The 25341-nt window shown below is 63.0% G+C and overlaps 1 protein-coding gene across 3 annotated transcripts in view; it reads right to left on the bottom strand.

Annotated features, from left to right (window-relative positions):
- Positions 1-4378: 4378 nt before the first annotated feature.
- Positions 4379-25341, bottom strand: part of BRF1 (BRF1 RNA polymerase III transcription initiation factor subunit) — a 63383-nt gene continuing 42420 nt past the window's right edge. For all 3 annotated transcript variants that reach the window (XM_062181790.1, XM_062181791.1, XM_062181792.1), the window contains 13 exons: positions 23560-23709; positions 22642-22735; positions 21739-21865; positions 21258-21297; positions 20475-20567; positions 13817-14083; positions 12532-12593; positions 11757-11838; positions 11614-11669; positions 10492-10736; positions 6490-6541; positions 5857-6028; positions 4379-5385 (listed from right to left, as the gene is read on the bottom strand). In XM_062181790.1, coding sequence (XP_062037774.1) covers positions 5348-5385; positions 5857-6028; positions 6490-6541; positions 10492-10736; positions 11614-11669; positions 11757-11838; positions 12532-12593; positions 13817-14083; positions 20475-20567; positions 21258-21297; positions 21739-21865; positions 22642-22735; positions 23560-23709 — 1478 coding nt within the window. In that variant the 3' untranslated portion in view covers positions 4379-5347. The remainder of the gene's footprint in view (positions 5386-5856; positions 6029-6489; positions 6542-10491; positions 10737-11613; positions 11670-11756; positions 11839-12531; positions 12594-13816; positions 14084-20474; positions 20568-21257; positions 21298-21738; positions 21866-22641; positions 22736-23559; positions 23710-25341) is intronic.

The raw sequence follows: 25341 nt of genomic DNA, 5'->3' as shown, positions 1-25341 counted from the left end.
CCCACCTCCGTCTGCCAGAACTGGGGTCTTGCTCATGTCTGACCAGGCATTCCCATTCAAAGAGTGTCCCCACAGCAGGCAGCTTGGCTCCAAGCTGTTGAGGCTGGGGGCAGGGGTACACGGGCCACCTTCCTGAGATGTGCCGGCCAGCCAGGCCAGGCCGGGCCAGGCACCTGGCAGGTGTATCCACCGTGGCCTCCAGGGGGCTGGTGCAAACTCCTACTGGTCAAAAAAGCAAGAAGTCCCTGAGCAGCCTGGCCGGCCATGGTTCCTGTCCCACCCTCAGGCCAACTAGGGCCTCCTCGGCCTTGTGCCCGGCTCTGCTGCCCTGCTGGGCCTTTGCTCAGTGCCCCAAGAGGCTGGCTGCCCCAGAAGTGTCCCCCCCCCCCCCCCCGGGCTGTGTTTCTACCTGGTCAGGGCTGGCCAGGCCAGCTGTAACAGATGGCACTGCACATTGAGTATCGGTGGGTCAGGGTTGGGTCCTACCAGCCCCAGGCCCCTGCCCTTGCAGGTCCCAGCTGGGCCACTGTGGGGACAACACTAGTTGCCACACTAGTCCTGGCAGCAAAGCCAGAGGCAGCCTCCATTCTGCCACCCCCACGGCTCGGGTCCGGGTCCGGGCCCGGGCCCGGCCTGTAGTCTTAGGGCCTGGCCCCCGGCTCCCACTCCCCCACCGTCTTGGGGCCTGGCCCCCGGTGGAACACAAGGCAAGACAGGCACTGGAGCTCAGCACCAATGCAGTCGGAATCCCCGGCCCAGAAACCGCACCAAAGGAGCCAGGCCACTCACCGCTGCCCCCAGAGGGTCAGGGTGCTTTTGCAGCATGGCTGCACCATGTGGGTCCCCCAGGGACACAGGCCTTGAGGAGGACGGCCCTGAGCACCCACAACTCTGGCCCACCTGGTTCTGCAGTGGCCCCTGCCGGCTCCGGGGAGCAGAGGTGGTCGGGCCAGCGGGGCCAGCAGGGTTCCTTCCACTCTGCAACGATGCCCCCCCACCATCTTATAGGCCAAGGAGTGTCCAGACCCCAGAGGGAAGGGGGTACAAGAGGGGTCCCCACCATGGCACTTCTTAGCCTGCGGTGCCACAATAGCAAAACTGTGCAGTGGCCCCGTGAGGGAGCTCCTCCCATTTATGCAGTGTGGGAGTGTCCCAGCAGCCCCAGACCAGACCACGCAGGGTCCCACCTCCGTTTACCCTGCCTTGAGGTCGTGTCCAGCGTGGCCTCCGGCACGTGTGTGGTGGCAAATCCCCAGCCATTCCATCATGTACCACCATTTGGCTCAGTCTGGCTGGGCCCCCTGAGCTCTGCACCCAGCCCCACGCGCACCTGCTGGAGAGATTGGCAGGGCGGCCAAGCTGCCACCCAGCAGGGCCTGGTGCCTGCAAACCCTGGGGGTGGCAGTGGCAACAGGTCCTCCGCCAGGCGGGGGCCAACACCCCAGGGTTAGGCATGTGGCTTCTGCCTGTGTCCCACAACCTGGGCAGTTCCCCACTCCAGCTTCCTCACGTGCAACCTGGGAGGCAGCAGGTGACGGCTCAAGTTCCTGGGTCCTGGCCTGTCTCGGCGCTGGCTGTTGCAGGGGTGTGGGGCATAAATCCGGTGGAAGCTCTGTCTCCCAGAGAGCAAACAGCTCCCAGTCCCCAGGGGCCCTTCCTGAACCCCAGCAGGGCCTGGAAGAGGGCCGCTACCTGCTCCTCAGTGTTGTGGGCACTTGGTCTGCTGTGAGGACAGGCCGGGCTCTCCCATAGTTCACCTGGAGGCTGTCTGCAGTCACCCACCGGGCACACAAGCCCGACCGCAGCCCTGTGAGTGGCACGCAGGCCTGACGGGGACCATCCGGAGCTGGGCCTGCAGGGGAAGAGGCCACTTCTTCAAGCTGCTCCTGGGCACCGTGGTGAGGACTGGCAACCGTGCGCTCTGCTCAGCAGAGAGCCTGCTGTCCTGGCCAGGCCCCTGCAGTCACTCTTGTGGGGGTGGGTACAGCCAGGACCCTGGCCCCCTGGTCCAAGAGGAGGATGGCTGTCAGGACACTGCCTTTTCCAGGAGGCTACTGCCAGCCGGGGGACCCTGGGCGGTCACTCAGGCTCCTGTGTGAGACAAGGGTGGAACTGGCACCATCTCTCAGGAGGCAAGGAGTTAATACCACTGCCTGGTGCCTATCTGGCCCAGGGAAAGCCATAGCCAGCCCTCTGTGGGAGGCAGCTAGGGCGAGAGCACCGTAGCCAGGGAGGCAGGGGGAGTGCAGGCGAGGAGGGTTGGGAGAGCCCTGGCAGAGACCCAGATGCATCCCCAGGCCAGGCTAGACCTCTGCTGCCCACACCATCAGACTCACCGAGGGACATGGGGGCCACCTTGGTCTTGTGCCCAATCTGGTCTGGGTGCCCAGGGGGCAGACAGAGCCAGACAGGGGTGGGGCAGCAGGAGTCCTGTCCCAAGGGCTCCAGGCTGCCTGTGCCCCGGAGAGCCGCAGCCCCAGGCCCACACACCCTGCCCACCACTCCACAAGGCCTTGGAGTCCAGAAGTCCAGCTGTCCCTGGGCCAGCAGCTGGAGGGACCTGGCTTCAGGGAAAACACCCAGGCAGCCTCCAAGCCCCAGAGTGCGGGGGCCACCATCTCCAGCGGACACTGCCTCTGGGCGGGGCTCCTCCCTGCCCCAAGCAAGTGCAGGGATCAGACTTTGTGCAGGTCATTGGGGCCAGCAGGGAGGGGGTGTGGCTTCATCTCAAGAGCAGCCAGTGTGGACCCTCCCTGAGATCCTGCCCCCAGAGGCTGCAGAGGATACCCCCTCTCGGTGGGGTACACCAGGGTGTGGCTGCAACAGGAGCTGGGGCTCCACTCCCTGGGAGGCAAGGCCTCTGGCGGCAAAGCCCTGGAGAGCCACCTCGGCCAGGGAGGGGGGTCCTGCAGACCAGCAGGTGCCTCTCTGCTCCCTCAATCCAGTGTAGCCCCTGCAGCCATGCTGATGGGGTCCCCAGGCACCAAGACCCACCCCCACCCCCACCCCCACAGCAGGGCAACACAGTTGACTGGGGTGCTCCTGCAAGTGTTAAGTGTAGGGACCGCAGAGGGCAGGGAATGAGGTCATTGGGCAGACACCCCCCGAGACAGGACTGAAGAGCTCAGAGCAGGTGAACAGTCAGACCCCATGCCCCACCCTCCAACTATGCAGCAAAAGGGGGTCCCGGGCTACCCCTGATTCTCCATGTCTCCTACAGGGGCCAGCAGGCACCAAGAGAGAGTGGAGGCTGTGACAAGCAGGACCCTGTCTGCACAGCACAGAGTGGACTGGGGCAGGATCCCCAGCAGACCATGTGGCTAAGGGAAGGGTTGGGGCTCTTTCCCCCTCCTCCCCGTAGGAGCAAGGCCCCGACTGACCGCAGAAAGAAGGCACAAAGCAAATGTCCAGCTCAGCCCCACGCCTGTGCCATCCAGCCTGGCCCACGGCCACCTGCAGCCGGGGCCCTGCCCCTTAGTGCCTGGGTCATTCGCGTGTCCTTGGGGTCCAGCCCATGCCTGTGCCATCCAGCCTGGCCCATGGCCACCTGCAGCCGGGGCCCTGCCCCTTAGCGCCTGGGACACTCCATGTCCATGGGGCCCAGGCTCTGGGACCCATCCTTCCTGTCCAGCCACCATGGCTCTTCCAAGCTCACACACTTTGTAGAGCGATTACCCTCCCATGCCGTCCCCAGCAGGTGGACAAGGCACAGCTGGGGACAGGCCTGTTTCCCCGCGCCCTCCCACAAGCAGCAATCCACCGCCACCCAGAGGCCACAGCCGGGCCGATGGAGATGGTCCTCCTGCCCTGTGCACCCCAGGTGCTCAAGCCAAACCTTAATGTGGTCATTTCCACTCCCTGACAGGACCCAGCGGCACTCCGCTGACTCTCCGTCCAGCAGGACCCACCTCCCCTCTGGCCTGGCCTAGGCAGTGAGCCCCTCTGCCTTGGGGTCCCTGCAGCTCCCAGCCCACATGTGAGCAGTCACCTGCTGCCGCCCACCCTGGTGCCAGCACAGGTGCCTCTGGCCGCTACGTCCTTCACTGCTGGAACCCCATGGCGGGCTGCACGACTACACAGGCTCGCCCCAGCCCCAGCAGGCACGGCAGACACAAACTTACGGCCCATACCAGGGCTGGCCGGCTTCAGCTCTCCCCAGCCTGGGCTGGGTGTCCCTCTGCCTGCTTCAGTGCTCCTGGGTCCCCGGGGCCTCGATCTCCTCCCAACAGCTGAGTGCCCAGCTCTTCATCTGAGGCACAGCAACGGGCAGGCCCCACGGGCAAAGGAACTCCCTGTGGGAGCGTCACTGATGGCAGAGTGTGCCCTGCAGGGTTCCCGCGGCGCAGCCACAGAGCCACAAGGAACAGCCTCAGTCAGTCTCTGCTCACGTAATGGATTTTCTGCTCCTCTAAATCTGCCCCTCCAACCAGACTTCTAGAAGCCCCAGGAGGCAGGCCCCGGGGTGACGGCAGAGGGGCAGGCGGTGGCTGGGAAGGGGCCTGGCCACCAGGACTCGGGATCCCCAGTGCGCTGTCTGCAGCACGCTGGCCTGTCGGGGGCCAAGCAGCAGCAAGGAACCGAGCCCAGTCCAGAGAGGCCAAGGGTAGAGACACAGCTCCGCCACACACACGCTCTCCTGAGGGTCCCTGGGTCTGCTGGCGAGGAGGCCTGGGCCTGGGTAGCTCAGGGCCCAGCACGGCCTTCTTCTGTGGCTGGAGGCTCCACGGCTCTTGGCTCTGGCTGCCCACACTGGGGCAGGGGAGCCGTTGGCTTCTCACTTCTCACCGACTGAGTGCTGGCAGCCGTGGGGGCTTCTGGGTGCAGACTCCCCAGGCCCGGGCTGGAGGTGGACAAGTGCTGCTCCAGCACTGCCCGGCAGCAAGTGGGCCCTAGCTGGAGGGGAGGCCGGGAGTCTGGCTGAGGGTCAGCAAGTGCGGGAGCTGCTGGAGGCTGCACCTGCTCCACACCCCACACCCCATGGGGCCGAGCTCAGTGCTTCTCAGGAGGACAGGAGGGCCCAGCGTGCCTGACGGCAGGACCAGGTGTGAGGTCCGGGGCTCAGGGCCACCCGGCTCCCTTGCAACAGGGACACGGTGTGACCATCTTCAGGGGTTCCTGCGTAAGTCAACGACTGCAGGCCGGCCCAGTGCCCCCGCTGGGTAAGTATTCCTCACATTGCTCCAAACGTGGTTCCAAGTCAGCACACAGAGGCCGCGTGCAGCTGGGCTGAGCGGCGCCGGTCTCGTCACGGAAGCCTCAGGCCACCACCTGTGAGCTGTGGTCCGGGGCTCCATCTGCTCCCTGACGAGAACGCCTGGGGTCCACCACCGGACTCTGCACGATCACCTCAGTAGCCATCGTCGTCATCACCGTCACAGCCATAATCTGTGAATGTAAAGCGTGGGGGATCACGTGGCAGCCCCGACGCCCAGCTCCAGCCCTGCTGGCCTCACACGCAGGCTGGCCACCGACGGGGACCACTAGTTTGGTCTCCTCTCGGACAGCCTCGGGCTGGGCGGGGCTGGTGTGCAGAGCAGGGCCCTGGGCCCCTCCCTGGGGGCACCAGGGAGCAGTGTCCACCGTGGCTTGCCCCCACCCTGTCAGGCAGCCTTCCTGGTAAGCCCAGGACCACGGCCCTCGGAGAGGGAACCTTGCTGGTCCTAGGAGTTGGCCTCTCAGATCCTGGGCTCTCCTCTCCAGTACTGGAGAGGGCTGGAAAACCAACATGGCCAATCTGCCAATGTCTTGGTTCAAATTTCTTCCCAGAGAAATTCAGTTTGATGCCGACAGGTCTTGGTTGAAGGACTGCTGGGGAGAGGGTTAGTGCCCAGTTCCTGAGTGGGGCCCGCCACCCACCGTTGCCCCCTAGCATCTGCAGGGCGCTGACGCACGGCTCCCCGTCCTCCTCCTCGGGGTCCTCCTCCTCTGCGTCCTCGTCGGGGTGGTACGACACCGGCCCGCTCTCCACCAGCACCGCAGCCGGCCTAGCGGGCTCAGCTCCAAGGGCGGGGGCACTTGGGAGCGAGGCCTGCAAGGAAGGGGAGGGAGTGGCACAGGACCCGCCTCCCCCCAGCAGGGGGACAGCACCTTCAACGCTTCTGCCCCACGGGACCCACTGGCCCCTTCTGGCCTCTTGGGGACTACATTGCAGGCTGTGCCGGAACCACAACCCACCCTCTTGTCCCCGGCCACGGTGATCGTTACCAGAGGAAGGCCTCCCACTAGGCCTAGGGGCCAGGCTCTCCCACGCACATCCACATACCTGGGCACCTGGGGGAGACGGTCCTGTGGGCCGCGCTCTGGCCAGAGGGCACGTGCTGCTTGGGCAGCCAGCACCAGGCCCACAGTGGGAGCCAGCTCACCCCGGGTCGCTGGAGCCCAGATTCCCTGCCCGTGACAGGCCAGTGCTAGAGCACAGTGGCCGACCGTGCTCCCAGGAAGGGGGCAGCTGCTCCTGCAGCCCCGCCCTGGCTGTACAGGAGGACGTACCTCTCGCACGGCTGCCTTCTTAGCCGGCTGTGTCGACAGCAGAGGCCTCAGTCTGAAAGACAGCACAACACGGCCTCAGCCCACACCTGCCCACTGCCCGCCCAGGCCTCAGCCCACACCTGCCCACTGCCCGCCCAGGCCTCAGCCCACACCTGCCTGCTGGTGTCCACCCAAGAAACATAAGGACCCACTCCCAATGCTCCTGTCCACCTGGTAGCTCCAAGTACCATCCGGGTGCTACTGTCTAGAAAAGCTGGATCTCCTGACACGGGCCCTCGTCCACCACACGTCCATCTTGACCCGGCCCCCACCCTCCCTGCCAGTCAGGAGTCCACTTCACAAGGCCAAACAGGCCTCCTGCTGACCGCCGGGGCCCTCGTTCTCCCCTCGCTGCTCTGGTCAACAGATCTGCGGTGCTTCCTGCAGAAGCTGGGTTCTAGGGCCAACCTGCATCCAGTGGGATGGCGCTTACCTCCCGCCGACCAGCGTTTGAACACTACACGGCTGCGGCACACCCAGGCTACAGTGGCTGCTTCCCTTCCTGACGGTGCAGCTGCAGCCGCGTGGGCAAGGCTCTGAGCAGTCTGTTCCTGCCACCCCTTGGACAAACACCTGAGGTCTCGGGCAGCAGCCACCTGAGAGACCCCTGTCTAGTTCCCCCATGACACCTGCCACTGGTTCCTTCTACCGTCCCTGCGGGGGGCCAGGAGGGGACAAAAAGGAAGGCGAGTAGGGAGGGGGTGCTGCGAACTGAGCCTACCCGTCCCCTCCCAGCCTGATGCCACCGCCACACCCCCACCCATAGCAGTGCTCCCCTGCACTGTCCTGCTGTCCCCCACCAAGACTGGCATTGCTCAGCTAGAACGTGGACGAATACGGGACATGGAGAAAGAACCTGGCAGCACATGGGTGACCACAGAACACTTCAACATAGGAGCTGGGCATACTCGGGTGGTCGTGGGTGCTGCCCAACTCCCACCTCTGTGTGACCTTGCGTTAGCCCTAGGCTGGCAGGTCAGGCCTCACAGAAGAGTCTGCAAGTCCCTAACCAGCACCGTCCACGGGTCAGTCCCAGGCAGCCGGGGGGCAACTGTCCCCACTGCTCCTGCAAACCAGCGCTGTGTCTCAACTGCCAATCTCTGATGGTCTTGACGGTGCCAGTCAACTCCCACACACACCCCAGTCAAGAGGGCAGTAGCCAAAAGCTGCCAGGCCTGGGGCAGGAGCTGGGAGCTGGCCCGCACACTTCCCCTCTGGGGCTGGCACCACGGGACACCCACATCCCATACGGGGGCGCCGGCTCAAGTTGCAGCTATTCCCATCTAGCTTCCTGCTGATGGCCTGGGGAGGCAGAAGGTGGCTACGGCTCAAGAGCTTGGGCCTCTGACACCCACAGGGGAGACGTGGACGGTGCTCCTGGCTCCTGGCTCCAGCCTGGCCCAGCTGTGGCTGCTGCAGACATTTGGAGAGTGAACTAGCAGATGGAACACTTCTCTCTCTGTTGCTCTGCCTTTCATACAGATGACAATAAATAAACCGACCGACAGCAGCAGGCTGAGCCTGGCTAGTAGGACATGGAAGGCCAGGGCCAAACCTGCCTGACTGAAGCCTGGCCGGAGCCCAGCCTGGGGGGACCTGGGAGCATGGGAGTAGGGCCAGGGGGCAGTGTGGCTGCTGGGCCTGCCTGGGTCTCACCTTCCAGAGGCAGGTGCCGAGCGCTGCCGCCCATGCCTGCTCTTGGACGCCTGAGGGCTGACTGCGCAGTCACCCCGGCTATCTCCATGGCCTGGGGACCACCCAGGACCACAGGACCAGAGTGAGCACGGGGCGAGGAAGAGACAAACTCAGCCGTGGCTCCCTGCAGATGCCACAGTCTTTTTTTTTTTTTTTCCCCCAAAAAAAGGATTTATTTTATTTATTTCAAGGGCAGAGTTAGAGAGAGGCGAGGGAGAGAGAGACAGCAAAATAGAGAAGTCTTCCATCTGTTGGTTCACTCCTCAAAAGGCCGCAATGGCCAAGGCTGGGCCAGGTCCAAGCCAGGAGCTTCCTCCAGGTCTCCCACGTGGGTGCAGGGACCCAAGTACTTGGGCCATCTTCTACTGCCTTCCCAGGCCATTAGCAGGGAGCTGGATCACAAGTGGCGCAGCCAGGACTCGAACCAGTGCCCATGTGGGATACTGGCATCGCAGGAAGCAGCTTAACCCACTGCGCCACCGTGCCGGCCCCACGTGCCACATTCCAACACAGCAGCGATGCCAGGTGAAGCCCTGGTGGCACGGCCACCGCTGGCAGCACCACCAAGGGCTGTCGGGAACAGAGGGGACATACAGAGGTCGCGCATTTCTGCAGGGACAAAGGACCGCAGGACTCCACAGGGAGCCCTCATGGAGCCCGGGGCACCAGGACACCCTGGCAAGTAGGGGAACTGGGACGAAAGGGGGCCCTCAAGGTGCCGGTGGCGGGTGAGAGCAGGCGCTCAGCCTGGCAGCTGAGACGCTGGTTAGGACATCCGCGGTCCCAGCTGGAGCGCCTGGGTTCAACCCGACTCCAGCTTCCTGTTAGCGCACACCCTGGGAGGCAGTGGCAACGGCCCTAGTCTTTGGAGCCCTGCCACACGTGGGAGACCCAGGGGGAGTTCCTGGCTTCCAGCTTCCACACCTCCCGAGCCCCGAGCTCTGTGGGCATTTGCGGAGCAGCTCCTGTCTGTCTGTAAGCCTCTGCCTCTCAAATTAAAAAAAAAACACACAAAACAACAACAACAACAAACAAGTGCTGGTGGGGAGCAGTTGGTCCAGACAGGACTCTTGGTTCCCAGGAGAAAACAGGTCGTGGCTAAACAACGCTCGTTCAACGACCAGCAGAGTCGCAGCTGGTGGACCCTGGACAGCAGAGGTCCAGGAGTGGTCCGTCACAGCTGCCTGGCGGCCCGGAACGCGTGGGCGGGTCTTAAGTTCCAGGTGGATCAAGGACTCGGTTTGCGACCAAACCATGAAAGCATCAGAGGCAACGATGCAGACTTTCCCACAAGCTGACAGCAGGAAAGGCCCGAGTAGGACAAACCCCAGAGGGCGCACAGAAGCATGACGCAAACAACTCGCGCGTGCCATGCTGCTGACACACCTGCTGAACAGCAGGCGGACGAATGGGGCCCACAGGTGCTTCCCTCCATACAAGAACAGCGTTCCCAAATCCGTCAATAAAAACGACCCCCGGCGCCATGGCTCACCAGGCTGATCCTCCCCCTGCAGCGCTGGCACCCCGGGTTCTAGTCCCGGTCGGGGCGCCAGATTCTGTCCCAGTTGCTCCTCTTCCAGGCCAGCTCTCTGCTATGGCCTGGGAAGGCAGTGGAGGATGGCCCAGGTCCTTCGGCCCTGCACCCTCATGGGAGACCAGGAGGAAGTACCCGGCTCCTGGCTTTGGAATGGCGCAGCGCCGGCCGTAGCTGCCACTTGGGGAGTGAACCAACGGAAGGAAGACCTTTCTCTCTGTCTCTCTCTCTCACTCACTCACTGTCTAACTCTGCCTGTCAAAAAAACCAAAAAACAAAAAACAAACAAAAAAAAAAACGAATCCCAAGGCACAGCAAAGTACTGCACACCAACAGGTGTTCGGTCCAATTTGAGGAAAAAACGCCAGCGGAAATATTTCTGCTTCTGACGTGAGTCATGAGGAAAACCGCCAACCGCGCAGGGCTGGGGGGCCCCCGGGAAGCTGCCGGGCCGGCCGGGGTGCTGAGGGGCGCATCCCCGCACCCTGTCCCCTCGGCCTCGCTCACATCCCTGCCCTGGGTGGAGCCGGCACTGAGTTGGCTGTGGCGGGCTCTTCTCCCATTCTGCACACCCTGGCCAGGCCAAGGACGTGCCTCTCCCGGTGCCCCGCTGCCTCCTTGGGACAGAGCACAGCCTGATGCCGCAGGACCGCCCAGGGCTACAGCCTCCTGCCCAGCTCACAGCCTGCAGGCCCAGGGGAGCCCCGGCCCCAGCCCGAGGAACAGCAGGGTACCTCTTTCCCACGCTGGTCCCAGGGTCAGCCCCACTCCTGCTGGCTGCTGCTCTCCTCCGAGGCAGCTTCTTGGAGCTGCCCCCGGCGGCGGCCGGCCGCACGGCCTCCCTGGGCGGGCTGTCCAGGTCCCGCAGCACGCTGTAGTTGATCTTGCTCGAGATTTTCTTCTGCTCCAGCATCTTCTCGATGGCCTCCCCAGCTGTGCTGGCCTGGATGGGCTCGCGACGCTTGCAAGACTTCTTGGGCTTCATTGAAACACAAAAGCAGGGTCCCTGTGAACCACGGACTCTGAGCTACCAGAGTGCCCCCGCCAGGAGCGGAGGGCACGGCACGGGGTGGGGTCCTCCCAGCCCTTCCGAGGGGCCGCTCCCCTCTCCCCTCTGAGACCAGGCCTCGCTGAGCCTGCTCCAGTCACATCTCACTCAGGGCAAACACTGGCCATCAGCAGGGAACCAGGCCATGGCGGGAGGCCAGCCCAGGAGCCACAGGGCCACCAAGCAGTGACGGCAATCAACATGCCCAAAACCAGCCACCTGGGTCCCCAGCTGCGTCCAGGCCTCGCAAGGAATGCAGCAGGGGCATCACCCAGGACACAGGTCCTGCCCCAGTCCTCCACCCTGCACTGCGGCCTGGGAGCTGAGCTGTGGACAGGGGGCTCCTTGGGGCAAGAAGCCTGTGCTGAGCCCCACCAGCTGGCCTCAGGCCACCCTGGCACCCCCACCTCACATCCTGGATGCCCCTCTGGTGAGGAAAGCAAGGCACCCAGAGAAGCATGAAGCTGCAGCTGTGTGGGGTGGAGGCTCAGGGCCCCCAGCTCCCAGACACCGAGTTCCAGAGGCCCTCCTGCGTGGGCAGCTCTGCACCCAGCCTCTCTGCCTCCTCTCTGTCACAGCAGCTCAGTCACACGTGGCTGACGTCCCCCCACGGGCACGGAGCAGCAGGAGAGCAGAGAAGCACCACCATCAGAGCGGAGGAGACCCGGGCACACTGGCCCCAGAGACCGAGGACGCTGGTCTGGACTCAGCCCGGCCCCAGGTCCGAGGGCACGGGCAGCGCGGTGATGCCGGGGCTGGTGTGCGGCCAGCGTGGGCGCCTTCCTCCCAGAGACCCGGAGGCGCCCACCTTGTGCTCCTTGTAGACGCCGAGTTCCTTCTCCTTTGCTATCCTCGCCTCCTTCTCTAGAAGTGGACGAAAGTGGTGGGGTCAGCGGGGTCGGCGAGGCCCGGGGCCGCGGGGCCCCCGCAGTGGGCAGGGCGGGCGCTTACCCTTCTGCTCCCGCAGGTACTCCGCGTTCTCCCGCATCCACAGCTCAGCCTTCACCCGGGCCTCCGACTCATCCAGGATGTACTGGGAGGGGCACAGGAGGGGCTTCAGCGTCACCCTTCCACACTCCAGGGCTCGCTGTGGCCTCTGGCCAGTGAGTGCCCTTCCCGCACGGGCGGCCTCGGTCAGGGAGGAAACCGGGCTGCCACTGGAGAAGCTGGGGAGACCTGCTGCCCCTCTGTCCTTTCCAAAGCCAACCTTGCAGGCGGCATCCGTGACCCTCCCAGGCGCTCACAGCCCTGCCACACCAGAACCCTGCAGCCCAGGTGCAGGGCCAAGTCCCCATGGAGGGATGGAGCCCAGAGAGGTCAACAGGGCAACAGGCGGCCACAGACTCGCTGCTTGAGAGACCAGGTGCCACTGAGATGAGGCGTGGAGGCCACACGCCTGGGACTCGGGGCCCGGATGCTGCAGCACACTCCATCCATGCAGACCTCCACTGAGACGGCCCCTGCAGGGTCTGCCTGGGCCACAGGCCGTGTCCCCAGTGGTGGCTCTGGCTTCTGGGGGAAGGGTTTGAAGTACCTGAGGCCACTGTGGAGCCAAAGCTGGGGCAAGGAAGCCTGCGGGGACCATGAGACCACCCGTGCGCCTGGGGAGCCGGGGAACCACGAGGCCCTGAGAGGTCAGAGGCGAGAGCAGGCCCTGGCACTGGGGGAAGACCAAGCCCACCACAGTTGACCTCCTGGGCAGGCGAGGGGGCGCAGGGTGACTCACTCTGTCGATCTCAAGGTCATCGATGCCGCTGAGGTCCAGCTCGCCGTCCCCCGAGGCATCGGCTGCAAGGAAAGCAACGTTGGTTTCATTAGGGCCAGCCTGCCTGGAGGAGCACAGACCCCACCTGGGCCAAGGAGCTTCTAGAAGCTGGGTTCCCTCTGCACCAGCAAGTCCTGCCCTTCCCTCACGGTCTCCCCACGAGAGCACCGAGTGACGAGCCGGCACTAAGGGAAACCAGGGAGAGCAGTGCGGCTGCGGGTGCCCCTGTCGTCCTACTCAGCAGGAAAAGCCCACGGAGGAGGAGGCATGGGGGGTGCGGTCCCATCGCGGTGCCGGCAGGAACGTGGTGAAAAGGCACAGGATTCTAGGAGCCCAGGCCCAGCCTCAGCAAGGTCCCCCACAGTCCTTTGTCACCCCGTGGTCCTCGGCTGAGCCCCGCCCACAGTAGGCTGTCACACCTGAGACCCGAGCCTGCTCCTCGTGACCCTCTGTGGCCTGCCTGGCTGCCCTCATTCTCTCAGCCTGGCCAGAAATGCCTCTTTCTACATGGGGTCACTGTGCACCTGTCTGCCTGGGGGCCGTCTGTCGTGCCTGACCAGTGCTGTGTGTGAGCACCCAGGTCCTGCTCACAGCGGGCGCTGCATCCAGGGGCCCTGATAAACACGTGTCCACACGCAGAGGCCCGGGCCGGCCCCGGGAGGAGGCAGGGCCTGCGAGGACAGTGCTCGCTGCAGCGCCCAGGCTGGCCTGGCCTGGCCTGGCCTGGCCGAGAACAGCAACAGACCAACCTGCACTTCTCCTGGAGCCGCTGGGGCCCCGCCCTCCCAGGAGCAGAGTGAGAGCTTCAAGAACAGGAGGCGGGAGTGGCACAGGTGCCGTGTTCCATCCTGCTCAGGGCTCCTTGGTACCGCCAGCGCCCAAGGCCCCAGGTTCTCCCCCCACATTAGAGAAATGAGGAGGGGACGAGAGGCACAGGTCCTGCTCCCTGCACGACTCCAAGCCCGACCAACATACCCCCAGGCTCAAAGCAGCCACCTCTTCAAGCCAGCCAGGGCCACCATGGCAGGAGCAAGTGTCCCGTGACGGTGATGAGACTGTCAGTGTCCTGGGCGAGAGCAATGCCCAGCTCCTTACCTCGAGACCACTGAGCCCTCAAAGCCCTGTGCAGGGCACTGGCGGCACGCACCAAAGCCTACCCTTCTAGAACAAAGGCTACCGCCCCACACAGGTCACGTGACAGGCACAGCCTCAGCACCCACCCAGGGCCCCCAGCAGAGGCACTCACTGGGGTCCCGACTCTGGGAGGAGATGCACTCGCGGATGGAGTCCGAGATGCCCAGGCTGGCTGCTGTGGGCAGGGGGCCGAGCAGGGACTCCAGGGCAGGGGGCCTGCTGCCGTCCTCGGGGTCCCCGGCACCGGCCGAGCTGCCCGCAGTGCCGCCGAGCACCTCCTGGTAGAAGTCCTTGTTCAGGTGGCTGGCAGCGGCCTCCAGCTCCTCGTCCTCGGTGTCTTCCTCGCCAAATAAGCTGGACGTGGTGTCCTCCACAGAGCCTGCGGACACAGGGCCCACTTACCACCTGTCAGCTGGGCAGAGAGCCAGAGCGGCTCTGGGGACAGCATTCTCACCACGTGCAGAACGGCTGAGAAGAGCCACCGCTGGACAGACGAGGCCCTGTCCACATGGGAGCTGCGCCTGTGCAGGAGGAGCCTCTGCCCACACCCCACACTTGGTGCAAAATTTAGCCGTGCACACACCATGGGCCGAGTGGGCGAGCTGGGAGGAAGCATGGAGCAGGTGTTTGTGGCCCTGGATCAGGCCCGACAGGGAAAGCACAAATCACAGAACGCTGCTGACGTGGTCGGGGACGCAGAGGCACCGCCTTCGAGGGCGCCGTCAGGCCGAGAAGGCAGCCCGGGGCTTATCTGCGGCCCCCGCCCCATCAGGACACACAGAGCCACTGCAAACGGGCAAAACAGGCACGGAGACCTCCACAAGGACATGTAGAAAACCACCAGGCTCACCGCCCATCAGCAGGGAGGCGTGCACCGAGTCACAAGGAACCACGCGGAAACAAGACACGGAACGTGTGCTCCTGGAACACACATCCACCCGGAACACGCCTGGAACACACCTGGAACACACCCACACAGAGACCAGCACACACAGATTCACAACAGGTACTTAAAAAAAAGTTTATTTATTTGGAAGTCAGAGTTAGAAAGACAGAGAGAGAGAGAGAGAGATCTTCCACGCACCAGTGCACTCCCCAGATGGCCACAATTGCCAGGGCAGGGCCAGCCGAAGGGGCCCAAGCCCTCGGGCCCTCCTCCCCTCCTCTGTGCCCTTCCCAGGTCGTTGTGGGGAGCTGGACTGAACGCACCTAGGGCATGACTGGTGCCACCTGGGATGCCAGCACCACAGGCAGCGGCTGCACCTGCTCTGCCCCAGCGCTGGCCGCCAGTCGGTGTTCCTAACACACCAAGCTGGAAGAGACCACACATCCTACAAGAGATGAACCACCCCAGTCCATCCAGGAACCTCACACCACAGGAAAAGGAACAAACTATCGACGAACGACTCAAAATGAAAACAATGTGTGAGAACAGCTCAAGGAGAAAAGAGTACATACGTGATCCTAGCAGCGTAACACTCTAGAAAATACGACCCAACTACTCACAGTGACAGAGTAGCCCTGTGGCAGCCTGGGGCAGGAGGGCTTCACAGGTGTGGCACGTGTCAGGACGCAGAACTCAAAGGGTACGCTTCATTTCTTTTTAAAAGATTCACTTTATTTATTTGAAAGAGTTACACACAGAGGGAGAGAAAGAGGTCTTCCATCCACTGGTTCACTCCCCAAATGGCCACAATGGCCGGAGCTGTGCTGATCCAAAGCTGGGAGCCAGGAGCCAGGCGCTTCCTCTGGGTCTCCCACGTGGGTGCAGGGGCCCAGGTACTTGGGCCATCTTCCACTGCTTTCCCAGGCACATTAGCAGGGAGCTGGATTGGAAGTGGAGCAGCTGGGACTTGAACCGACGCCCATATGGGATACCAGTGCTGCAGGCCAGGGCTTTAACCCGCTGTGGCACAGCGCTGGCCACAAAGGGTACATTTTCAACATGTACAGTTGGCTGGGTGTTATACCTTAATAAAGCTGTTAACAGTTATCAAGTGGTCAACTTAACTTTAAAAAGCCACATCTCAGGAGCAGGCCCTGGCAGTGGAGAAGACGCTGTCCGGGACGCCCGTCTCCTGTACCGGAGGGCCTGGGTTGAATCCTAATTCCCTGCTTCCGAGCAGGCCTCCTGGCAATGTGCACCCTGGGAGGCAGACGCTGATGCTCAAGTGCCTGGGCCCCAGCACCACATGGGAGGCCCAGAGGAAGCTCCTGGGGTCAGCCTGACCCAGCGCTGGCTGCTGCAGGTATTTAGGAAGTGAACCAGCAGATGGAAGATCTCTGCTTGTCTCTCTACTTTTCAAAAAAAAAAAAAAAAAAAAAAAAAGAAAAGAAAAGAACTAAAAAGCTAAAAATGGGGCAGGAATGTGGTACGGCAGTAAGCTGCCCGTGGACCCCCCCACGCCACTGAGAAGAGGAAGATGCTCTGAAACAGCTTGCTGTGGTTTAGGTCACTGTCCAGGAACCGTGTCCTGTCCAAGTTCACCGCACAGGGCCAGAGGCAGGGTTAGAAACGCCTCAAGGGGCGGGTAAAGCCACTGCTTGCAGTGCCAACATCCCATACGGGCGCTGGTTCAAGTCCCAGCTACTCCACTTCTGATCCAGCTCTCTGCTGTGGCCTGGGAAAGCAGTGGAGGACGGCCCAGGTCCTCGGGCCCCTGCACCTGCGTGGGTGATCTGCAGGAAGCTCCTGGCTCCTGGCTTGGATCCGCTCAGCTCTGCTGTTGCGGCCATCTGGGGAGTGAACCAAAGGATGGAAGACTTTCGCTCTGCCTCTCTGTAACTCTGCCCCTCAAACAAATAAATAAATAGAAATGCCTCGAATGCCCAGGGAGCAGGACGTCCACGTGGGGACGAGCGGCCCAACCAGGTTTACCTCCAGAGGTGCAGACACAGGCTCAGCTCCGCCCTGAAGAGCAAGCGGTGCTTCAGAGGGAGCCCCTCCTCCAGGAGCAGGCCCAGGCCACACAGGCTGCCAGGCCCCGTCCACAGCTCTGCTGCCTCCACCCCAGCAGCCTGTGCTCCCCAACACCCGGCGGGAGAACACAGCATGTCTGTTCATTGTCAGGGCAGGCGTGGACAGACACGTGCACCGCAACAAGGGAGCCACCAGCACAGAGCACAAGCCTGCGGCTCAGAGCCGGGGCACGGAGGCTGGGCAACGAGCAGATGCGCTGCTCTGGCCATGCAGAGGAACAGGCGACTCAGCTGGAGTCTACGGTAGACAGAAGACAGGCCCTAGGGGAGTGATAGAGAGCGGAGGAGGGCGCAGGGCAGGCGATGGAGAGCGGAGGAGGGCGCAGGGCAGGGGATGGAGGAGAGGAGGAGGGCGCAGGGCAGGCGATGGAGAGCGGAGGAGGGCGCGGGGCAGGCGATGGAGAGCGGAGGAGGGCGCGGGGCAGGCGATGGAGAGCAGAGGAGGGCGAAGGGCAGGGGATGGAGGAGAGTAGAGGTGGGCGAAGGGCAGGGGATGGAGGAGAGGAGGAGGGCGCAGGGCAGGGGATGGAGGAGAGGAGGAGGGCACAGGGCAGGCGATGGAGAGCGGAGGAGGGCGAAGGGCAGGGGATGGAGGAGAGTAGAGGTGGGCGAAGGGCAGGGGATGGAGGAGAGTGGAGGTGGGCGAAGGGCAGGGGATGGAGGAGAGGAGGAGGGCGCAGGACAGGCGATGGAGGAGAGGAGGAGGGCACAGGGCAGGCGATGGAGAGCGGAGGAGGGCGCAGGGCAGGGGATGGAGGAGAGTGGAGGAGGGCAAAGGGCAGGGGATGGAGGAGAGTGGAGGTGGGCGAAGGGCAGGGGATGGAGGAGAGGAGGAGGGCGCAGGGCAGGGGATGGAGAGCAGAGGAGGGCGCAGGGCAGGCGATGGAGAGCGCAGGAGGGCGCAGGGCGGGGGATGGAGGAGAGTGGAGGTGGGCGAAGGGCAGGGGATGGAGGAGAGGAGGAGGGCACAGGGCAGGGGATGGAGAGCGGAGGAGGGCGCGGGGCAGGCGATGGAGAGCAGAGGAGGGCGCAGGGCGGGGGATGGAGGAGAGTGGAGGTGGGCGAAGGGCAGGGGATGGAGGAGAGGAGGAGGGCACAGGACAGGCGATGGAGGAGAGGAGGAGGGCACAGGGCAGGCGATGGAGAGCGGAGGAGGGCGCAGGGCAGGGGATGGAGGAGAGTGGAGGTGGGCGAAGGGCAGGGGATGGAGGAGAGTGGAGGTGGGCGAAGGGCAGGGGATGGAGGAGAGGAGGAGGGCACAGGACAGGCGATGGAGGAGAGGAGGAGGGCACAGGACAGGCGATGGAGGAGAGGAGGAGGGCGCAGGGCAGGCGATGGAGGAGAGTGGAGGTGGGCGCAGGGCAGGGGATGGAGGAGAGGAGGAGGGCACAGGACAGGCGATGGAGGAGAGGAGGAGGGCACAGGACAGGTGATGGAGGAGAGGAGGAGGGCGCAGGGCAGGCGATGGAGAGCGGAGGAGGGCGCGGGGCAGGCGATGGAGAGCGGAGGAGGGCGCAGGGCAGGGGATGGAGGAGAGTGGAGGTGGGCGCAGGGCAGGTGCCAGGCCTGTGCACAGCTGGACCCAACCCCATGCCAGCCCCAGCAAGGAGAGCGGTGGTGGCACTTCTGTGCTAGAGCCATCACTGGCAGGCCCACGGACCAGAGACCTGAGGGCACCATGTAACAGCAATGGCAGCCGTGACAGCAGAGCAGACGGCGCCGACCCCACTCCGTGCCTGGGGGGCAGGGGCGCCTCCTTCCAAGCACCCACATTCTCAGACACTGGCTGTGAACCTGTACAAAGGGAAGCCAGCATCAGCAGCACAGGCAGCATTAACACAAAAGCAGAAAACGTCTCCCTGAACGTCCACAATTCCCTTCCCCGGCACAGGGAGAACACAGGCCGAGACCTGGACGTGCTCCATGGCAGGACAACGCCTGGAGCAGGCTCCCCGCCATGCCGTGCGCAGCCGTCCACCGGCCACAGTCAGCAGGCAGGCAGGGGGCTGGCGCTGTGGCACTGAGCCTGCGATGCCAGCATCCGAGCACCTGCAGAGGCCGCTTTCAAGGGAGCATCAGCAGCCTGGCTAGGGAGAGAAACAGAAAACTGTGTAAAGGAAACGATTTAAAGAGAGGCCCACAGCAACAGAGAACAACAAAGGTATCCTGAGATGCACTGTGCCACAGGGCGACGGCCTCAGGAGCCAGCACAGGCCTGAGGTGTCACGGGCACCTGTGGTCCACACGCTGCAGACGCTGCTGAGACAAGGGCACTCAAGGCGCAAGGGCAGCAGGACGGCACCTGGCAGAGCAGACCCTGTGCCCCATGGGGCAGTCGAGGCCTTAACAGAGGCAGAAGGACAGGCCACTACGGCCACCGCCACTCACCAAGTGCTGAAGGGCCGGGCAGGGCACAGAGGTGAGAGAGAACTGAGAATGCAGGGCCGACCTCGTCGCGTGGGGGCTAAGCTGCTCCTAGTGCCGCCAGCACCCCTACTGGAGTGCCAGTTTGAGTCCCAGCTGCTCCGTTTCTAATCCAGCTCCCGCTAATGAGCCTGGGAAGGCAACGGAAGATGACAAGTGCCTGGGTTCCTGCCACCATGCAGGAGACCTGGGTGGAGTTCCTGGCCTCTGGCTGTACCCAGCCCAGGCCCAGCTGTTGTGACCACCTTGGGAGTGAACCAGCAAACGGAAACAGTCTCTTTCTCTTGCTCCGCCTTTCAAATATACACATGAATATATACGTAAATATACACATAAATAAATACAATTTAAAAGAAAAAGGAGGAGCCAGTGTTGTGGTGCAGTGGGTTAAACCTCCATCTGCAAGGCTGGTATCCCATGTGGGTGCCCAGTTCGAGTCCCAGCTGCTCCACTTCCAATCCAGCTCCCTGCTAATATGGCCTGGGAAAGCAGCAGAGGATGGCCCAAGTGCTTGGGGCCCTGCACCCACCTGGGAGACCCAGAAGTGGCTCCTGGGTTTGGCCAGGCCTAGTCCTGACTGTGGTGGCCATTTGGAGAGTGAAACAGAGGATGGAAAATCTCTAACTCTGTCTTTCAAATAAATAACCTTTAAAAAAACCAGATCAGCACCATCCACAAATAACAAGCAGCAGGCATGTAGGGAAGAAGGATGCCGCCACAAGGTAGCAGGGAGGCAGCAGGCCCTGGACAGGCCCATGGGGAGACCCCAGGGGTCTGGAGGGAGACACAGCAGGACAAGGACAGAGTTCTGCGGAGCAGGGTGAGGAGGGGACCCCAAAGTTCACGTGCGAAAATAACCAAGAGCTCAGAGGAGGCTGAGGGTCCACTGCCCACCCCCTCCTGACGACAGCGCCCGACAACGTGGCACTGCCTGGAGCCAGTTCTGGTGAGCAGAGGGCAACAGGACAGAGACCAGGGCTGCTGCCATGGCGACTGGCACCCCAGCTCCTAACCTGAGGCTCAGGTGGGCAGTCACAGGATGAGGACCATGCAGCCCCTCTGTACTAAGAAAGGCATCCCGGGAGCACGTGTCCCTTCACTGCCACGCGTCCACGAGGGGAGGAGGCCGTGGGGTGGGGGCGGGGCCTGGGGTCTCAGGGATGGCAGTAGCAAAGCCAGTCTGGGAGGACATTCAGCACAGTGTTGGGAGCAGGAGGTACAGCAGCCAGGCGCAGGAGTGGGGCAAGGGGGCGGAGTGCCGGGTCGAAGGTCAGTGAGGGGGAGGTGCTGACCGAAGTCTCAGGGACGCTGGCCTAGAGTTGCTTAGGCCATCAGGGCAGGGCAGGGCAGGGCAGGGCAGAGCTCACCGTCTTTCGCCAGGTTGGCAAGGGCCCCCTTCGCCTTTGGGCGGCTGTTTTCGAGTTCAATCTCAATTTCATCCTGGTAACTGGATATTTCACCTTAGTCAGAAGCAAGAAGTCAGCACAAGGAACAGGCATGTGGCCCAGTGGTGAGAGGTCGCTGGTGCCCACAGCAGAGACCTGGGTTCAATCCCCAGCTCCAGCTCTGGACCCCAGCTTCCTGCTGCTGTGGACCCTGGGAGGCAGCAGTAATGCTCAGGTGGTTGGGTCCCTGCCACCCATGTGGAAACCAGGATGGAGCTCCCAGCTTTGGCCTCAGGCCAGCCCTGGCCACTGCGGCCATTTGGGGAGTGAACTACCAGATGGTAGCTCTTTTTCTCTGTCTCTCTGTTTCTCTTCCTCTGGGAGAAAAAAAAAAAAGTGGAGACCAGAATTGTGGCACAGTGGCTTAAGCCGCCACCTGCAACGCTGGCCTCCCATGTGAGCACTGGTCCCAGCTGCTCCACTTCTGATCCTGCTCCCTGCTGATGGCCGGGGGAAGCAGCAGAGGACGGCCCCAGTGCTTGGGCCCCTGCACCCCCATGGGAGACCTGGACAGAGTTCCAGGCTCCTGGCTGCTGCCTAGCCCGACCCTGGCCATCTGGGGAGTGAACCAGTGAATGGAAGATCTTTCTGTCTCTCCTTCTCTGTTGCTCTGCCTTTCAAATACATAAATTAAGTCTTTAAAAAAAAAAAAAAATCCGCCTTTGTCGGGACACTGAAGCCCCTGCCTGGGAAGACGTTCGTTACCTTCGACTTCCTCCAGTCTCCTGGACAGGACCTGCTCCAGCTGCAAGAGAAAGGTGAGACGCGCCAGTGACCGGCGTCCACGCCAGGCGACCGCACCTGCCTCCCACACCAACCTAGGGCGGACGGCAGCACGTGGGACGCAGGCAGCCCCTCCCACAACTGTGCAGGACGCACCCAGACAGGGGCAGGCTGTGCAAGGCCCAAGACCAGCGCAGCCGCCCCCCAGGCCAGGCCTGACCCAAAGACCTTGAAGACAAGACACGCAACTTCTGTTGCTTCAAGAACTTCTGGAATATTCCACAGTACAGCCGAGTCACGGAACCCACACTTTCTATTCTAGCCTTCTGGAGCAAAACCAGAACCAACACTCTGCTGTGGGGAGGGGCTCTGTGGGAGCAGAAGGCTGGCCTCCCGCGGTCCACACGCACAGACACACACATGGGACAGGGGAGCGGCCAGCACGGCGTCACGCGGGCGCTACCTGCTTCATCCGCAGCTTCCTCTGTCCAGCTGTGTAGGAGGGGGGGTCGCACTCTTCCTCCAAGTCAATCTTCATGAACTCATCGATGGTCAGCTGGCTGGTGGGCGTGTCTTCAAATTCTGTGAGCCTGAGACAGAGATGTGCGGGCCTAAAGTACTGAAGGCCCGTCGGCCCCGGCCGCACCGAGTCACCTGCTCAGCCGTCACTTCCTGCCAGTCTCTCCAGCCCCACCTCATCCTGTCCGCACCTCAGGTCCCTGGGAGAAAAACCCTCATTCCCACAGGCTTCTGGGGTCCTGGCGGGAAGACCCAGAGAAGGCCGTGATGCAACGAAGGAGGCGGAGCCAGAACCCCCACAGCCGACAGCAGGGCCATCCTGCCTAACTCTCACCGAAAACTACATCTTACACAAACTTCTGAATGTTTAAAACAAGAATTTTCAAGGAGAAATGGAAGTCAAGTATTTAAAGCAAAATAATTTCCCATCTGCTTTTGGAAACTGCCATCAGACGTGATCACACGTCTGCCAGCCGTCAGACACAGCAGCAAACCGAGCGTCCTGCATCCCGTCGGGAGCGATTAGGCCAACCTGGCACTGCACAGGGCCTGCGAGGCACCGCCCGCGCCAGGAGCCACCACAGGGCTGAGCAGAGGCAGTGTCCACCGGGAGACGGGTCACGTGGCTCTCAGAAGGCCTGTCAGAGCGCCCTCCTGCTGCTCCCAGGCACCCTGCACGCCAACTCCGAGACGCTGGGGTCAGGAGGTGGGGGACGCCCTAGCTGGGCAGGGTGGCCCTCAGCACGTCTGAGCCTGTGCCACCAGGGCAGGCCAGGCACAGCCAGACAGGAAGGGGCAGCAGCAGCCTTGCCTGGGAGGTCCCGAGTCCTGGCCGAGGGCCGCCTACCTCTTCCGCAGGGTGGACTCGCACACTTTGACCACGCTGATGACCTCTTTGACAGTTCTCCGGAAGTCGTGCATTCTGGCTGCAACCAGAAGCGCTGGAAGGAACAGGAGGGCCCATGAAGCCCAGCCTTGCCCGAGACAGGCGCTGGCGCTGCGGCCCAGGATGGCGACCTGGGGTGAGACGGTCTGTCACCAGGGCCACAAGACCTGCACCTGGCACGGCCATTCCAGCTGAGAGGGGGGCCGGCAGGCCAGCACCCACTGTTCCCAGAACACAACGCTGCGTGGGGGGGCTTCTGGGGAAATGCAGGCCCCACCTCCATTTACAAAAGGGAGAGCGCAGGGAGGGCTGAGAGCGCCAGGTGGCCCTCAAAACAAATGAGCCAGTAAGCTCAAGGTCACTCCACACGAAACGCTGGTGAAGCTCACACGTGGTAACAAGGGGCCAAGAGCAGGTACTGCAGGGGAGGAAACCATGGGCCCTCTGCACTGAGGGGTGCTTCTGGCAGGGGACTCCAGGTCCCAGGCTGCTGTGGCCAGCCAGGCCACGTCTACGCACCAAGAGAAGGAGCAGCAGCACCCAGGACTCTGCAGAGGTGTGGCCACAGCGGTGCGGCTAGAGGGTCCTGAGGAATTTGTTCCGTGTGGCCGCACTGTCAACCGCACTCCCTGAGCAGCCACTGCCTCCGAGTTGCAACGTGGGCTTGCAGCCACGGGCCTGGAGGTCCCAGCCCTCAGCTCAGGGCCTGCGGAGGCCAACCGGGAGCATGAGGAAGTCCCTGAGGGCTGCGGACCTGTGGGTCTGGGGTGAGGGGAGCAAGGCCACCCTGCAAACACACGTCACAGCCCAAACAGCCAGCCCACAAAACACCACAACGGCCAGTGAGTCCAGGCGCCGTCACAGGGCCCTGGCACTCACCTGCTCCGCAGAGGCCCGAGGGGCGCCGGCCAGTGTGCATCCAGTCCCTCTTCATCCTCTGCAGCAGCCGCAGGGCCGTCATGGACACCTCATGGTTCTTCTCCCCAAACTCCAGCAGGTGGGCGAAGCGCGGGATGTACAGGCACGGGTCTGCGCACACACGCACGGGTCAGCACTAGCCTGGCAGGGAGTCTGGGGGCACACGTTCAACAGCCTCACCCGCTCCCCATGTACACGGGCTCCCAGGAGTCTCTGGGGGCACGCGTTCAACAGCCTCACCCGCTCCCCACGTACACGGGCTCCCAGGAGTCTCTGGGGGCACGCGTTCAACAGCCTCACCCGCTCCCCATGTACACGGGCTCCCAGGAGTCTCTGGGGGCACGCGTTCAACAGCCTCACCCGCTCCCCACGTACACGGGCTCCCAGGAGTCTCTGGGGGCACACGTTCAACAGCCTCACCCGTTCCCCATGTACACGGGCTCTTGGGAGTCCCCACACAGCTGCAGCAGCTGCAGCTCCTGCGTCCAGGAGAGCCATGGCTCTCCCACCACCAAGCCAGCCTGCACCAGGAGGGGTTGGGGAGTGTCCACTCACTCCCCTGCTCAGGGCTAAGGGTTCTCTAGGAGTCTCAGGAGGGGACGACAGGTCAAAGGGCAGGACAGAGGGCGGCTCTGCACACAGACCAGCCTCTGCATCGCCAGCTCACTCATGCAGCACTGGCGGCACAGGCACGCACACACTGCTCCTTGGCAGTGCCTCCCGGGCGCCTGGCGGCACAGGCACGCACTCACTGCTCCTTGGCAGTGCCTCCCGGGCGCCTGGCGGCACAGGCACGCACACACTGCTCCTTGGCAGTGCCTCCTGGGCGCCTGGCGGCACAGGCACGCACTCACTGCTCCTTGGCAGTGCCTCCTGGGTGCCTGGCGGCACGCTGGAAAGCAAAAATTCACAGGCCCACAGCAGACGGCGGTGGCCAGCAACAAGGGCCAGGGAACCAATCAGTGCCCTGGGAGCACGGTGGGGGCCACACAGGCTGTTCCAGGGTCCAGGGCTGGGAGCAGGCGGTGCTTGCAGAGAACAAGGGAGTGGCAGCCCCGGGGAGTCCAGGGCAGGGGAGTGGTCACTATTTCCTCTCCAACAGCAGCAACTGAGACAGAAGCCCTGGCTGCTCACCAGCCTCCTGCACTGATGAGGGAGTGCACTCTGGCCTTGGAGGCCCCTGAGATCCCACAAGTGGGTCCATCCCTGCGTCCAAGAAGGCCATGCAGCAGCCATGCCGGCAGCCTGGGTCCCCTGCACTGACCACATGTGGCTGTGGTGTGAGCGAGCATCACCCCTTGGTTGGGCCACGCCAAACGATCCCAGCAGCCCTTCAGCTCAGTCCTACAGGTGAGCAAAGGAGAGAAACCACGTGGTACGTCCAAAGCCACGTGACCCCCCCAGGGCGGACCTGGGTGTGAGTCTGGGCAGTCTGGAGCCACAGTCCATTTCCACTGTGGAGTCTTGTTTGTTTGATGTTAGGGTCTGGTTAGGTTCGGTTGCTATCGAACGTTCTGCTCTGGAGGTTAGGTCGTCAGTGAAGGTGCACACGCCCCACACGACAGTGCGTGGATTGAGCGCTGGCTCCGGTTTCCGATTCCAGCTCCCTGCTAATACAGACCCTAGAAGCAGTGGGACCTGGAGGGAGCCCCCAGCCCCCGTTTCAACCCCTTCCTGGCATTGCAAACATTTGGGGAGTGAGCAGGCAGCTAAAACTGTACTTGCTCTCCAGTACATTTTTAA

Source organism: Lepus europaeus, chromosome 22 (assembly GCF_033115175.1).
Source record: "Lepus europaeus isolate LE1 chromosome 22, mLepTim1.pri, whole genome shotgun sequence".
Lineage (NCBI taxonomy): Eukaryota > Metazoa > Chordata > Mammalia > Lagomorpha > Leporidae > Lepus > Lepus europaeus.
Note: the sequence above shows the minus strand (reverse complement) of the source record. Positions and strands in the feature narration are given on the sequence as shown.